Below are 16082 nucleotides of genomic sequence, written 5' to 3' on the forward strand. Positions count from 1 at the left end.
TGTCTCATACAATACGATGAAGGAGGCAAAGAGATCCTCTCATCCATGGGATCAGCAAAGTCACTCTCCAAAAAACTTTTTTAAGCAGTAACTCACTTCACAGATCTACCTAGATCCTTCCTTGGCTTTGCTTTTTTATGACACTCACATGACCACCCTGTAAAAAAATCTTACTCTTTAAATTACTTATTTTCACAATACACAAGCATGGTGGAGCACCCTGCTATTCCCATTTTAGACAGGAATGTGTAATGAGGAAAAACTTAACCACAAAAAACTCTAGTTGAAAAATTATTTTCTAAGTATTTTCTTAGGATTCTTACTGTTTAACTCCCCTTTTGCCTGTTGACTTTAGTATCTGATCAAGTAACTCCCTGGTCTAGGGACTAATCCTAAAAAGTTATAGTACATACCTAGCTACTCCCCACAGTTTTCTGGCTAGGGTACGCCATTAGGATTGTTTCAGATTGCATTTACTGTAACAATAGGCCTTTCAGATAGGGATGTATGAAAATATACTAATAATCACAGAAAGACTACAGAATGCACTTAAGTAAACAAAATGAGTTTGTAGTTGTACTAACAAAAAAAACCCCCACTACTTAGTGACTCAGATTTCTATAAACAGGTATCAGATCTCTACTCCCCCTCTGTGCACACACAAGGGAATTATGCATGAAACAGCCAAGGCAAAACACAACTACCACCAAGCGTGCAAAATTACTCTCATCCTAATTTTAACAGATTTAGTATTGTATGCTCTTTTCCCTGTTGATATTTCACAGTGTATCAAACACAATTCCTTAAAAATATATTTCTTTCAGTAAATAGCTTAGAAAGAACATTATGCATTTTGGAAAACACCACTCAAGCAAATGTCCATCCTTTCCAACAAGAAGCCTGAAGACACAGCTCAGACTTTTGGGGTATTTCAAACAAATTAGCCTTTAAACCAAACAACAACATACATGTCAAATGTGCACTCATCTCCACTACTTAAGCTGTTGGTAAGAAATAGTTTATCATTCTCCCTTGAAAAATGCTCTGCATTTCCATTTCCTACTGGATGAAATACTGTTTCCAAAAAGTGTTCAACATCTTGAGTGCTGCCAACACACACCCTTCAAAGGACACAGCTCCTTCCACACGCAATTGGGGTCCTGCTCCTCTCACAGAACTCCTCCGAGGGCTACCTCGTCCTCTGGCGGACACGGCAGCGAACACCTCTCGCACGTAGCTTTTATTCTTCAGATCATTCCCATCAACATCCTCCACAGCTTTTTCCAGTGAATAACACACCCTCCAAAGTCCAAATCAAAGAGAGGCAGTGATTGTACTTGTAGAAAATACTCCCGTCTGTGCTTTCAGTTCTTAAAGGTAGTCTCAATATACACAAACATCTAGCTTGAGACCCATTTTCCTCAGGCTTTTATTTTACATTCGTAGTAAATGGGATGCTCAGCTGTTTCTTAACCACCAGGAGTGTCTCAGTCATTGCCTGTATATCTAAATATTGTTCAACAGCCATCTCAGTTACGCTGCTCCAGGAGCAGCACCTGGCGCTGCCGCTTTCCGGACAGGAGCGCGTGGGTTTGCTCCGTTAGGTGAGGACACAGCGCATTTTAATTTAAAATGCTGTACAAGCATTAACTAATCTGCCCAGCGCCCTGTGAGGGAGGTAAGTATTACTCTCTCCTATTTTACAGATGAAGAAACAGACAGTTTAAGTGATTTGCCCTGGGCCACACAGCACGTCAGCGGACAGCGGGGATTACCAGAACGCTCTGTCCCTGCGTCCCTGTCCAGCCCCCTGGGCCGCTTCTGCCTCCCTTGCCAGCAGAGAGCCAGGGCTCCCCATCAGTCAAAGGAGACCCCTTCCCAGGGACAGGCCCCTCAGTGAAGAAGGGGTCTCCTGGAAAAGGGTTCGTGCAGGCAACTGCAGGGGAAGTTCAGGGTTTCATGTTTTAAACTTGCCACTGTGCAGCCTAAAATCCTCTAACAACATTTCCTGAATTTTAAAGTGTACCGTATCTAGAAGAAATCATTCACTTCACAAACTACAGGGTTTTTTTTTCTGGGGGTCTCAAAGAATAAATATCAGCAGAGTAAGAGAGGCTCCATAGTCTCCTCCTCTTACTACCCTGTGGTTTAAGCTTCTTAGAACCTTTTAAGACGGATTGAACCAGAGGCTGTTGTCCAACTTTGTCACATCCAATAATCTGGGAAAAGTCTGACATGGCTTTCAGGTGAACCCAAGTAGTTTCTATTTACATGTCTCAACTAAACCACTTGGAAAGACAGTTCAGCACTACAGACAAGCCAGAGTGTCTAGGACTGTTTTCCAGGACCACCAAAAGGAAAAGGTGTTTGAATCAGACATCAGTATATGTAGATTTCCTCTGCACAGCAGCTTTTGAATATTTACAGGCAGTGAGATTTCTTTACATTTAGATCATTCTTTCCCAGCTTCCTTATTAGTCTGAAAGGACTTGCCTGGATTTCCTTACACTATGATTAGCTATTTTTAAGCAGCAGCCCTCTGCTTGCTATATACACACTGATAAAGGAAAAAAATAATTGGGGAATGCATTTCATATTGTTGAAATGAAGTCCACCGAAGCCAGATTTTACAAGACATGACAATATACTAATGCCAAACTGACACAAATTCTCATCTATGCATTTTGGCTTTAATGGGTTAATTAGCTTGGCTGGATACAAATTTTAATTATCTGAGTTTGACATTAATGTCCTTGGAGTGTTGTCTATAAGGATTTGGTGAATCATAGACATCATTTTAGTTACTTCTGGAAACTGTGTGTTACACTGCGATTTAAATAGTAAGAACAGACAAGAATAGTGAGAACAGGTTGATCTATTTTGAAAAGTCATACTTTATGAAACAGGACAAACTGAGATGAAGCTGAAGTCTGGTCTTCCTTGCTAGGTTCAGTTAGTCTTCAAGGGAGTCTCATGGATATAATATAAAAGACTGGAAAGTTAGGAAATAATCTCCTTTGAGGACAGATGACTGGACAGAAATTTTAGATTAAGTATAACAAAGAATTCTGTATGCAACTGAGATTTAGAGTTAAGATCTCTCTACCACCTAACACAGTTTCTCAAGAAGAAGGTAACCAGTCTGAAGATGGTTATATATACACAGAGTGTTTAGACAAGCCAGGGAAAAAAACACCTACCTCCACTAGTGACAAGGGCTCAGCTCCTCCTGAGTGAGAACCTACTACATGCACCTGAAGGCAGCACCTTAGCAGTTCTCACAGTCCACCAGGGAAATGCCGGGCTGCCACCATCTCATTGCAGGTACAGAAGGGAAGTTACATGGGGGAACCACAGAATAGGACTTTGCATGCAAAATCTTTGATCAGCAATTTCTAGCACAATTATGACTGATTCCTGAACAAAACAAGAACACCTATCATGCAGTCTGTGAATGGAGCATGTAAATATTACTGAGACTGGAGGTGAAGTATCATGTAACCTTATGCACATACTCTGGTTCTGAATTCTTTGGAGAAGTAAGGTATTTCCTTGCTCAAGTACAATGCTACAGTACAATTACAAGAACTATTAATGGGTTGAGTTATGGTATGCCATTTTGAGTGTGTTTCTTATTTTCTTGCTTCTAAGGGTCTGTATAAGTAGATCAGTCATCTGAGGATTTTTAACTGTATTTCGATAAATATATATTTAATGAGCAACAAAATGGATTTTTTGCCAATAATTTTCCAATAAACTACCACAAGTTACATTAAACGAGTAAGATCTGTAGTTCTGCAGAAAGTAGCATCTACTAAGAGGTTTTCAAAACACCCTTCTCTGGTTTTCTGTTCTGTTCATTTTTCTAGATAGGCATTTGTTTTAAGATACAAAAGAGAATCCTGATTGCTTTTTGTGTATATGGATTTAAGCTCTCTTTTATGTTGTGCTTGCAACAACATAAATTCATTCTTTGTAACAGCAACTGCACTAGTTCTTTAGAATGCAATGCAACCCTTTGTGCAGTAGCTTTGCCCCTTTTAAAGACAACCTTCATTCTGTTTTCCATGATCCCTTGGTACCAAAACCAAAGTACTTTGGATTTTCTTCTCTACAGATGTGTATAGATAATTTAGCACTAAGTAAATGCAACACATTTCTCTTTTAAGTTCACACATCTATGTTATTGCTAGAATTGTACTAATACATTTAAATTCCTCCTAAATGAAGGAAGGTGGCATTCAGACAATTCCTCTGTTGCCCAATAAGAGTTATAAAAAGGTAGGGCTTCTCTGAATCACAATATGTAACTTACAGAATGGAATCTATTCTCCTTGCTATCTTCCACTGTGTTCTGGTTAAAATACCTAGACTGTGGTCCTGTGAGAAAACAAGCACCTTGTGGGAACTGCAGAACAAATTTAGAGCACTTAGCAGTGCACCGAACCAGCTCCTAACGTAACAAGGGTAAGGAAGGAACTCACGGAGGTTATCAAACCCAAAAGTGATAATTGCAAAAAATGGTACCAAAAAAAGTTGAAAAGCACAATGAAAGAAAATTATCCAGCACACAGGAGAAGGAAAAAAAAAAGTTTTTTTAAAAAGTAAAGAAACAGCTTGAGTACGCTGTAACACTGCCCCCATTTTTCCCCAAAAAAAGTGAGTAGGTGAGTTTGTGTTACATTCTTTAGAACATAAAGGAAGTTCTTTTCACCCTTGAATGAAACATAAAAACCTCTAAAGGCCTCACTCATCCACAGATGGGAAATGGAAAGCCTTCCTATCATATATTTTAGAGACAATATCCTTTTTTCTGGAAATGCTGATAAGGAACAAACAAACTGGTCCTCATCCGCATGGATCATATTATTTATTAAAAACAATGGTATCTTTTAAACCCTGTATACTAAGCTATCGGTCAATTTTGATTGACACAAATATTTGTATTAAAGGTTACATACTGCAATTTACAAATGGGTACTATCACAATACTGTATGTTAATGTAATCAGTATTTTCATTTCATGAATTCATTTGCAGCATGACACTGCAAGGGTATTCTTACATATATTGAAGACACAGTTGCTAAGTAGTTCAACAATTCTCCTTTAAGTGGGATTTTTTTTAATCTGATAAATTTTTAACACAATAAAACCACTCTTAGTTCTGTGTGTGTTTTAATTTCCCACCTTTTTAAGTGTTTAGACACTTGGAACACCTAGCATACTGAATTAATCCACAAATATTTACAAGAAAAATCTATTTAATTTCTTTCTATAGTAACTACCACAGGGACTATTGTAATGAAAAATTTCCCATCTTAAAGAATTAATGCGATTACAGATACAGAGAAAAAACGTAATTTATATCATCACAAACACGTAAAAAGATATAATCCCATATTCACAAAAAGAATCTTTATTCCCTCTTTGAATTCTGAGACAATACAGTCTTGCCTTGAGGAGAACAGAAATATTATGAAGCAAGATAATTGTGAGAAAAAACTACAATTGCATTATTGTTGTGCTAAACTGTGACATACTTAAAAAGCTAATTTCTTTTATTATAATGGAATTTGGTGTGCATATCCTTTAATCTACTTCACTATTTCTTCACATTTTTACACGCAAACATACGTGTAAAGTGTTTCCCATTATCTGTAGTACCTGGCTTAGCAAACTGCAACAAATTTAAAACAATTGAAAATATACTTGGAAATTTCATAAACTTCACTAGATTTACTTTAACAGTTTTGGAACTGAACATCCAGAATGTCACAAAAATGTGCAGCAAATTAAAGATCTACTGCAACTCAGATATTATTAAAGAAGACATGATCAATATTTTATGAAAAGGTAACATTTGACATGAGTGACTGCCCCAAATTTTACCAAATACATTTCAAACCAATCACAATGCTGAACAGTTTGCATCGAAGTCAAAAGCTAAGCAAACAAAAACGTATCCCCAAAATAGGACTTTCTACAGCTAGGCACAGTTGAAGTGCATTCACTTTTAAAATTCAGAACAGTCACTCTTCAATTATTCCTTTCATTTAAATAAATTTTAACCAAGAAATTCATCTGCTGTGGCTGGGCATTTCTCTGTTCCACAGAAGCAAACATTTTTTTCTCTCATTCTCCTTTAAAAAGCAAATGTAACAAAACTACTAAGACAAAAAGGATGACCTAATTAGTACTAAGTAACATTTAAAGCTTTAATATATAGTACATTCTTACTGCTACCTCTTAACTTCCAAGGCTTTACACACTCTGACACTGTTTCATTTATCTGGCACTATTACTGCTTAAGCATGCAAGTTCACATTGTCCATTCTTGTATGCATACAACATACACAGAAGGAATCAAACTCTTCAAGAAAATTCTCTGTGAGTCTTGATTAAATTAACTGTTAGGGCAGGGGTGTCCTCAAAGGTGAACAGGGTCACCCTTGGTGACCAGAGGTCTTCAACGGGCAGACCCATGCAAAACTAGTCAAAGTCAATAAAGAAAACTCCCCAGAACCAGCAAGAAAACACACTGAGTGAATGAGTTACAGGAATCTGTTATCCTCTTTTACCAAACAGCCAGTCCCACTAGAAAACTTAAGCCCTGCACAGGAGAGTGAAACACAAGATATGGTAAGCAGCGAAAATGTATGACTTGTATTTATTTCCTTATAACTCTTAATTTCTGTTGAAGCACTGAATTATTAGTGCTATACTAATTAAGTTCATTCTGGTTATCTGAACAGATTTGACCAGCGAGTTATGAAAAAATACCCATCTAAATTAAACAGAGTAACATTGGATATAAAAATGTAGGTCACTGAAGAAACAAACCATTAACAAATATTGCCAGCTTTCTGTTCAGGAAGCAATTTCAGCATGAGTCTTTCTTTGCTCTGTTCAGACCCCAATTCCTATATACCAAAGCCTCTAAGCACAGACTGGCCTTAAGCACATGCTTAAAAAAGCTTTGCTGTGTTAGGACCTTCCGACTGGCACATGGGACATTGGGCACTGCTTGGAATGTAATCCCCTGCAGTAAGATGCCCTCTTTTCAGTGCGTGTGACCTACTCATGGAATTTATGTCCGAAACAAAAAGATTATGTACTAAAAATCAAATCACGTTGTGTCAATACAAAGATAATGCCCAACATACATCCCCCTGTACACTATGAAGCCCCTATGCTCACAAAATGCCAGTGAAAACAGAAGTCCTACCTATGAAAATAACTACAGTGCAATACACAAGAGACTTTAGTACTTGGGAAACATCAGTTTTTCACATTTGTGCCATAAGAGGCCAATTCACATTATATAGGAATGGCCTACAGGTCTTCCACATACATGACCTTCATTTTAATAAACTAATAAAATCTCTTTTCTCTAAGTTGCCTGCATTTAGAGTGGAAATGATTGAAAGAGTTTAAGTCAATTGTACTTTTTAAAGCAGAGAAGTTTATCTATGAAAGAATATTTTATTTCAGAATCTTATGTAGTAATATGGTTTCTATCATCCACAACTAAAAACAGTCCTTTAAAGTTTTTAGTTAATATCAGTGTTTTGGAGCCTCCCACTGGCAGCCATCACACAGACGAAGTGAACTATCAGCTGAATGGAGGGTTTTTATCCAGTATCAATGACTATTTTGCTTTAAAAAAAAAATTAATATTTCGGACTTAGTATTTTAAAGATCATAAAGGAAAGAATCCAGCATTTGTTGTGTGTCTCCCAGCAGACTACTTAATGTTCAAACCTCTACTGTGCAAAGGTCAAATTATTTCACTAAATGTAACGGTGACAAAAATATTCTGCAGCACTGAAAAAAATATCAGATGATCAAGGAAAAAGATATGGACCTGAGATATTGCAAGAGTCATAATAAATAATGTAGATTCAGTTCAGTAAGAAAGAAAATTGCAAAGTTGTGTAAGGAGAACCAGATTAAGAAAGATAATAAGTAAAATACAAATTACATACTTTTGGCAATGCTCTTCACACAGGAGTATTCTAAAGTAATAAAGCAAATGAATTTTTATTTTTAAAAAAACCACTTTTCTTAAACAAATATTGCTTGCACACAATGAAAAAACCCTTACTTATTCAGATAGGGAACCTATGAGGTTCTGCTGCAGGCAGCAACATGGAGAGCTGAACTCAAACAAAACCCAGCACACAGGGTGAAGGTGCAGGGAGCACCCATTCGGCAACGAGACAGATTACAGGTAAAACAAATACCAAAACTATGTACTTGAACACTTATCTGAAGCAAACAGCAAAGGCTAATAGGTGCAAATTAATTTTCCATTTTATTGTGCTTTTCCTTCCTTGACATTTCTATCCAATATTTTAGGCTCTCATTCTTTTAACTAAAGAGGCTCCAAGGTGCGCCACACACACCACTTGCTGGTGGCCCTGGCTCTCCAAAGCCAAGATCTTGCCACCAACTAAAAAGAGCTGGAAGCAAAACCAGAATTGCCTGCCTGCCTCTGTGATGTGCTGCTATGTAAGACTAATGTGGTGGTCATCAATGGCACTTGATCTGGGGAGATCCAGTGGATCTCTCCATACTGATGGATAGGAATGCCAAGGGCAGGAGACAGAAATGCAGCTGAGCAGTGAGGGGAAAAAAAACAAACAAAACAATAAGCAGGAGTAAAGCATGTGTAGAGGGAGAAGAAAGCTAGAAAACTATTTGGACAAAGGAAAAACAAAAAGAAAACAAGGCAGCAAAGAAATGAGACAAAACAAGGGCAGAGAATACAGGGAATAAGATAACTGAGTGCAAAAGTACGATGTGATGTACTGCAAGAGAATACAGCATTTTGCACATTAAAGAAAAGTGACAGGGGAGTTAGTTTGATATGGTTTCTATTTTTTTACTTCTGTGCATAATAAACAAAAGAAAAAAATCTGATCATTAAAACCTGAATTGCAATAACTTAGGGTTATGTATTGTTAAATTAAAAGCTCTGGCTAGATGTTTAAAAAGGTTAGACATATCCAATAAAATACCAAGCAAAGATGGAAAATAAGGTGCTAAGTTGATTTTACATCAGAATTAGATTACTGTTAATGAACTCACAAAAAAAAAAAAGAGTGCAGATGCTACTAATTTCATATATTAATACAAAGATACATACTTTTGACAATTAAATTATGTTAAGAAACATACATACGTTTTTTTCTGTGCTCAACCAGCTCAACAGCCTGCTTCGCTGAGCATTTTGAAAACCAGTTGTCCCCAAGCAGAACAGTAACCTCATTGGTGTGGACAAGTTTTCCTGGCATGAAGGCAAGAGGCCCAAAAGGTACCTGTCAAAGGCACAGAAGAAACTGCTGAAAATCACTATTAAAAATAAAACCTAGACAGTTATTCATGTCTTAGTGTTGTTTTTTTTAAAGTAAAATACAGAGTTGAAGAAATAAAAATTCTACAGCAGTTATTTAATTACTAATCCTTTATAAATATTCAATTACCAGATCCCTTTGAATTTAGTACTATGCTTACAAAATCAGAAAAGTGGTATTTAACTTGACAAGTTGTTTTGTGACATAGAACTTCAGTGTTGGTGAATGGTCAAATGGAAAACAAATTCACTTTATCCTAACATGTAAACCTTGATAATAATATAATTTAGGTGAGCTGTATGTCATACACAGATTAACATTCGTTCCCTGATAAAAGCAAGATTAGTTTTGCTAAAATTCTTGAAATACTTGAATAAGTACGGTCAACTCAAAGATGAGTACCTAATAATCTTGGTGTAAATTTGTGGGGCTACTAGCAGGATCACTGACCATGCTTAATCTCACTTTATCAGTCACCTATATGCAGAGCTTGGAGTGATGCCCCACTAAGCAATGCCTGTCCCCTAACGACTCTCCAGGCACTGGCACAAAACATAAAACCAACATCCTTCCAACAGAAGCACATTGGTGATAAAACACAATTTATAACTTCGAGAAGTGCTTCTTAAAGTGTTAAACCCCTGTTCTAACACATATTACAGTGTTTGGGACTGTTTTTATGAATAAAGACACCTTCCACAGCCCACACATCACAGACAGTGCTTAGGCAAGTCCTATCACTGAGGAAGAGTCTTGGCCATCCTCAGCCGTTTCCTATACCAGCCTCTCCCATCCGGACGGACCTTGACAGGCTTGAGAGGTGGGCCCATGCCAACCTCATGAAGCTGAACAAGTCCAAGTGCAAGGTCCTGCACCTGGGCTGGGCAATTCCAAGCCCAAATAGAAGTTGGGTAGAGAATGGATTGAGAACAGCCTCGAGGAGAAGGACCTGGGGGTGCTGGTTGATGAGAAGCTCAAATGAGCCAGCAATGTGCACTCACTGCACAGAAAGCCAACCCTGCCCTGAGCTTCATCAAAAGAAGAGTGGCCAGCAGGTCAAGGAAGGTGATTCTGCCCTTCCACTCTGCACTCGTGAGACCCCCCCTGGAGTACTGCATCGAGTTCTGGAGCCCTCAACTCAGGAAGGACATAAGAGCTCTAGAAACAAGTCCAGAGAAGGGCTATGAAGATGAAGAAAGGGCTGGAACACCTCTGCTATGAGGACAGGCTGAGAGAGTTGGGGCTGTTCAGCCTGGAGAAGGCTCCATGAAGACATCACAGCAGCCTTCCAGTGCCTGAAGGGGCTACAGGAAAGCTGGGGAGGGACTTTTTACAAGGGTGTGTAGTGATAGGATAAGGGGTAACGTTTTTAAGCTGGAAGAGGGGAGAGTTAGGTTAGACATTAAGAAGAAATTCTTGACTGTAAGGGTGATGAGACACTGGAACAGGTTGCCCAAGGAGGCTGTGGATGCCTCCTCCCTGGAAGTGTTCAAGGCCAGGTTGAATGGAGCTTTGAGCAACCTGGTCTAGTGGGCCCATGCAGGGGGATTTGAACTAGATTATCTCAAAGATCCCTTCCAACCCAAACCATTCTATGATTCTACAATTCTTACCCTCAGACCTACTGCCACCTGCCTGGCTGCCTTTGGGCTTCAAACTGCAAATAAATTAGGAGACCGAAGTCAAATTACATTTAAAATAGAGGTGACAAATAGCTAAGAACCACATCAATTTTTCTCTTTTTTCAGGTAAAAAGAGATCTGTCTTAGCAGGTTTGCATCAGTTTCTTCTATTTTACTCCTCTGCTGCCTTCTTCATTTCCTCAGGATAGCCACTTGCTTTCTTATGGCATTTCTGCTGAAGCCAAGGACTTGGCCCAGTGACTCTGTCTCCCTGGAAAACCATCTTCCCTAGCTTCAGTATGCAGGAGGGTACCAATGCTTGAAACAGATCTCCAGCAGGCAGGATTCTGACATTAAGACTATGCAGAATGTGCTTTTCCTGCATGTGTACCCATCCTGACTTGGCTTCCAAGTAGCAGAATGCACCATTTGCATGCTCACTCTGCCCCCAAAATGATGAAAGCAAAATTGAAAACATATGAAAATATTTGGCTAACAAGATAGGAACTATTTATATGCATTTAAAATAACAGATGTGAGTTGACATTGCTGCTTTAACTAAGAATAAACCTTATCTAGCTTTTTTAAGGGTTTTTTTCCATGCTTTGGAACAACATGATCTTTTTGCTTTATATCATGTGGCCACACATATACACATGGTAAATGGACAACACACACAAAATCCTGAGCTGAATCATTAGCACAGAAAAGGGAAACACTCTCTCTTCTCACATGGTAAGTGTACTCCAGTGCCATCTTACTAACAACTCAACTCTACATGCTGAGCCAGGCTACCAAGGAAGAAAGCAGTCAGGCACTTTCCATTCAGTTATTTACAGCACAATTTCCCACCCTTCAAAGATGTATCTTGAATTGGATCTGAGAAGGCAGAAGGAAAAAAAGAACGAGAGAATAGCCAATTTGGTCAAATCAACAGGGTAAAGTTTACACAGGGAGCTGTGCAGTTGTTAGGGAAGATTCAAAGCACCAGAAAAGATCACTATGTCAATATGAAGATCAGTGAAACAAAAATTAACACTTTTTTAATGGAAAAAATCAATGTTCTAGGGTTTATTTCCATGAATCAGGAAATACTACAGCCACCTTCTTCTCAGGAAATGACTAAATACCGTAATTCAGTCATAATTGCAGGTTTTTTACACAATAGATTTACATATCAAAAATGTCAGGTTTTGTGTTAGCATTTATGTCATCAGATCCCAGTTGTCAGTAACACTGTAATTTATAATGCATTCCAAGAAAAGAGAAACAAAAGCAAAGGTTTAACTATTATCATAATAAATGTAACATTAGAAAGAAGCACATGACAACCTGCATAACACTTCACCACTACTGCAAGTACCTGAGTTACTAAAACTTCTAGACCATTGTCTTGTGTGAACTCTGCAGGGTACATACCATGATATCATAGGACAGTTTGTCAGGCAAGGTTCGGAGCCGTTCCTGAAGAGCCTCATAATCACTCTCTACCTTCTTCCTGTTGACAAATTCAAGCTGATTTAATTTCATATCTTAAGAGTTCACGTTTTTCTGCTAGTAATTCAACAATACACAATAATACAGAAAAATAAAATACTTTACTCTTAAACACATACAGTTGATAGATTAATGAAAACTTGGGGTGACTAATAGCTAGATTATTTTAGAATATCATGTATTAAAATAATAGATGACTGGCTTAGGTTGTGCAAATTTCTTCCTGAATTTAATTTTTTTTATGGTGCAAAGAATTAGTTCATTCACTATGATTTGGTATATCTCACTCCATGGTCATATTCAACAGTTATATCACCATCAGCATCTAGAAAAAGAACTGAAAATTCAGTTTATGCTTCTTAAGAGGCAAATTCTTCAAAGTATCACTAGTAACAGATAATTCATTACTTTGGTTTGAGCTGACATAAATGGGCAAAATTTTAATTAAATCTGATTCTCATGTGAACTTTGTGTTCCTACCAAGAGTCAAAGATGGCTTGACCACCAAGATTCTGCTTCATCTTCAGTCCCTGAGAAGGGACAACACAAACATCCCTTCTGCTTCTCTATCCCAAATGTAAATAAGGCTCATGCTACATGTTGCTATCCAAGACAGAAATGGCTTGGTGGACTAGACTAATTTTCCCCAGGGCAGACACCTGGCTCTTCAGAGGACTTTGTAAGATACAGAGCTTCAATTGCTGCAGGGGTCTTCCTTTGTGTGCAAAACAAACACCTGCACTCCCTCTAAAACAGCCCAAATTTGTGAAAACATTTTTAAATACTTCAGTTTGGCTGGAAAGAGTCTTTTAATGGACCACTGCCATTCTGAAGATGGTCAGAAATCAACTCTTGCATGAAGAAGCTGTTATATAAATGTCAGGTTTGTTACTGTTTACTTGTACTTCAAAACAGTAAACGTATATATGCTAGTAAACTCTGCAATAAAAGGCAACTGAAAGCACAGAGCAGCACACTTCACAGCACTGACCCAAGATGCAAATTACAGGTTTTCTGAGGATGATTCAGGAAAGCAATCTCTAAATGTGCTGAAAAATGAATGTAATAGTTGATAACACAACTCTCAGAATATTATCACTGATTTTCTTACATTCAAAGGCAGAATGAAATCTTCTTCAGCATTCGTTATGAAAAATTATCTGATACTCCTGTTTTGACTCATTTGCTTCCACAGCTGAACTCCGCTGTAATCACCCTACTTTATACCTGGAGTACTTAATATTTTAAGTTGCTGAACTGGTCCTGAAAAATTTGAGGTTTTGATGCAACTTCAACATTAAAACCATCTTCTGTATAACTGATCTGCAAAAGATGCTTGCTTCTGCTCTGGTTTGACAGCAGATTTCTCCCAAACATTTTAGGCAAGTTTCTCTGTCCACTGTCCGCATCAAAATGAGAATATAATTCACTGCCTTCAAAGAGGAAGGACAAACTCATTAATCCCAACAAAACTGACTGGGATGTTTTTTGGGGGGGAATCAAAATGGCAACTTGGTGTCAACAATAACAATCAGTTAAAGATATTTACAGAATCCAGCCGTTGCCTCACAGAGATCTGTATTAGAGACACAGGCACTGATGCACCTCAACTGCCCGCTGAGAAACAAACACAATCCCCAAGCCAAAGGCCTTGCCCGTGTCTCAAATGGGAAGGGAAGACTCCATGGGAAAAGAATAGTAAGAAAATCCCCACACCACCTGCAGCAATATTAAACATTTTCATTGGTTCATGGCTGAAAGTCACTCAACATTTCTTCACTAATCTGAAAAGAAGATACTGCCTTTATGGCCTGACTCCTTCCTGTTACTGAATAAACTCATTAGGGTAGAGGAGACATCACTTGCTACAAAAGCTGTTTTGCTTTACAGAGCAAAGTATGTTCCTTTCTTCAGTGGGACTACTGCCCTTTGTTGATCAGACCTCCACCATGGGACTCTAACAGTGCAGCCATATCCTGAGCTGGACCATTAAGATAAAATTAAAATCAAGCCTTTTAATTAATTTGCCTAAAACAGAATTATTTAAGGAAGGAAGGTGATCTCCTTCTTCACCTATAGCTGATGGTGACACTGGCTCTGGGGTGTGCCAGGACTATGCTCAGTCCTGATAAGCACTGAAGAAGGAAGTGAAGAGGGAAGATGAACATTGCAACTCAAGCTGTGACCATGTCCCTAGCAGAGAAAATGCATATCTAGATGTTTATTCCCATACCAGACTCACTACTGGCTCCATGGCTTTAGAAATATACTTCAAGAACTGTACCAAAAAATGAAAAATAATTTAATGGAAATCCATTGAAGCTAAGCCTTTAAAAACCCTATTGTTATTCATTCAATTCTATTTAAAATTCTTCTGTGTCACTGACTACTTAAAAGGTCCTACATGAACAAATTACTCAGTTGAAACAAGAGCCCTCAGCTCTTGCACAATCAAGATCTAAATAAGGGTACTAATTTTTAAGTAATGTTTTGTAAAGTAAAGATTGTATGGATGCTGTATAAACTGCTTTTCTACATAAAAGATAGCAGTAAGTTAGGTTTTTCTTTTGACATTCTATGTCCAAAACCCACAAGTTCACAGGGCCATGGCCAGAGTTTGCACAAAAACAAACACCCAGGAAACTCCTTCCTCAGCCAACCCTCCGACCACACTCCACAAACCTCAGCCATTTTTTTATAAGAGGAAACAGAAGTCACAACTTCCCAAACTTTTAAAAATCTTTTTGAATGTTAAGATTTTCTGTCAATTAGTTTATTGCTGAAAAATACTGTCTCTTAGCGAAATAACACACATGTACAATTTCATGGGAGACCAAATTCGTATGGACGCTGACTGCAAAGCTCCTGAGAAAGTATGAGTGCTGAGCATATTCTGCCTGACTTCACCACAGCAGCACCAGTAGGCACACTTCAATAATATTTCCCTTATTGAAAATTAATGCAGTCTCTGAATTTTAAACATAAATGAAACATATTAGTTTTAGATTATTTTTGCAAGCCAATAGTCAGAATTTAATATGATGATATGTATAGATTGCCTTGATTTTTTTTCCTCTTATCCAGTGCTTGCAGCCTATGTGCATTTAAACTAAAAACATTTGATACACACTAAATATAAATTATTTGCTTGGAGATCTTTCAGGCATGAAGAAAAAGCCTCTTAAAATAAATTTAAAATATTATATGCTTGATGGTGTATAACCAAAGGTTTAATCTCACCACTAAAGGGGCAGTTGCTGTGATTCTGCAATAACCCTGCAGACAATAATCAAGACAGCTCCTGTTGTTCTCTCAGTAACATCATGGTAAACACAGCATGGATATATTGTAATTTGATATCCGTAAGATCAACTGTTATATCTCACAGTAACTCATAATATAAGATTTCGTTCACCATTAAATGTACATTTTCCTCAGATGCCACACGAAACTATTATTTACTAAGCATGTTTTCTATTAGGCATAGACTGACAACAGAGAAAAAAGTGCCCAGAGATAATTTTTTTACATAACAAACTGCTTTTTTAAGCATGACATACTAAGCTTTATCACATACTTTACTGGGGGAAAAAAAACAGGGAAACA

The 16082-nt window shown here is 37.9% G+C and overlaps 1 protein-coding gene across 1 annotated transcript in view; it reads right to left on the minus strand.

The window, feature by feature from the left end:
• URI1 (URI1 prefoldin like chaperone) overlaps positions 1-16082 on the minus strand; it is a 40957-nt gene that overhangs the window by 14052 nt on the left and 10823 nt on the right. The window contains exons 3-4 of the mRNA XM_051629123.1: positions 12399-12477; positions 9186-9321 (exon numbers count right to left, since the gene is read on the minus strand). Coding sequence (XP_051485083.1) covers positions 9186-9321; positions 12399-12477 — 215 coding nt within the window. The remainder of the gene's footprint in view (positions 1-9185; positions 9322-12398; positions 12478-16082) is intronic.

Source organism: Apus apus, chromosome 11 (genome assembly GCF_020740795.1).
Source record: "Apus apus isolate bApuApu2 chromosome 11, bApuApu2.pri.cur, whole genome shotgun sequence".
Classification (NCBI taxonomy): Eukaryota; Metazoa; Chordata; class Aves; order Apodiformes; family Apodidae; genus Apus; species Apus apus.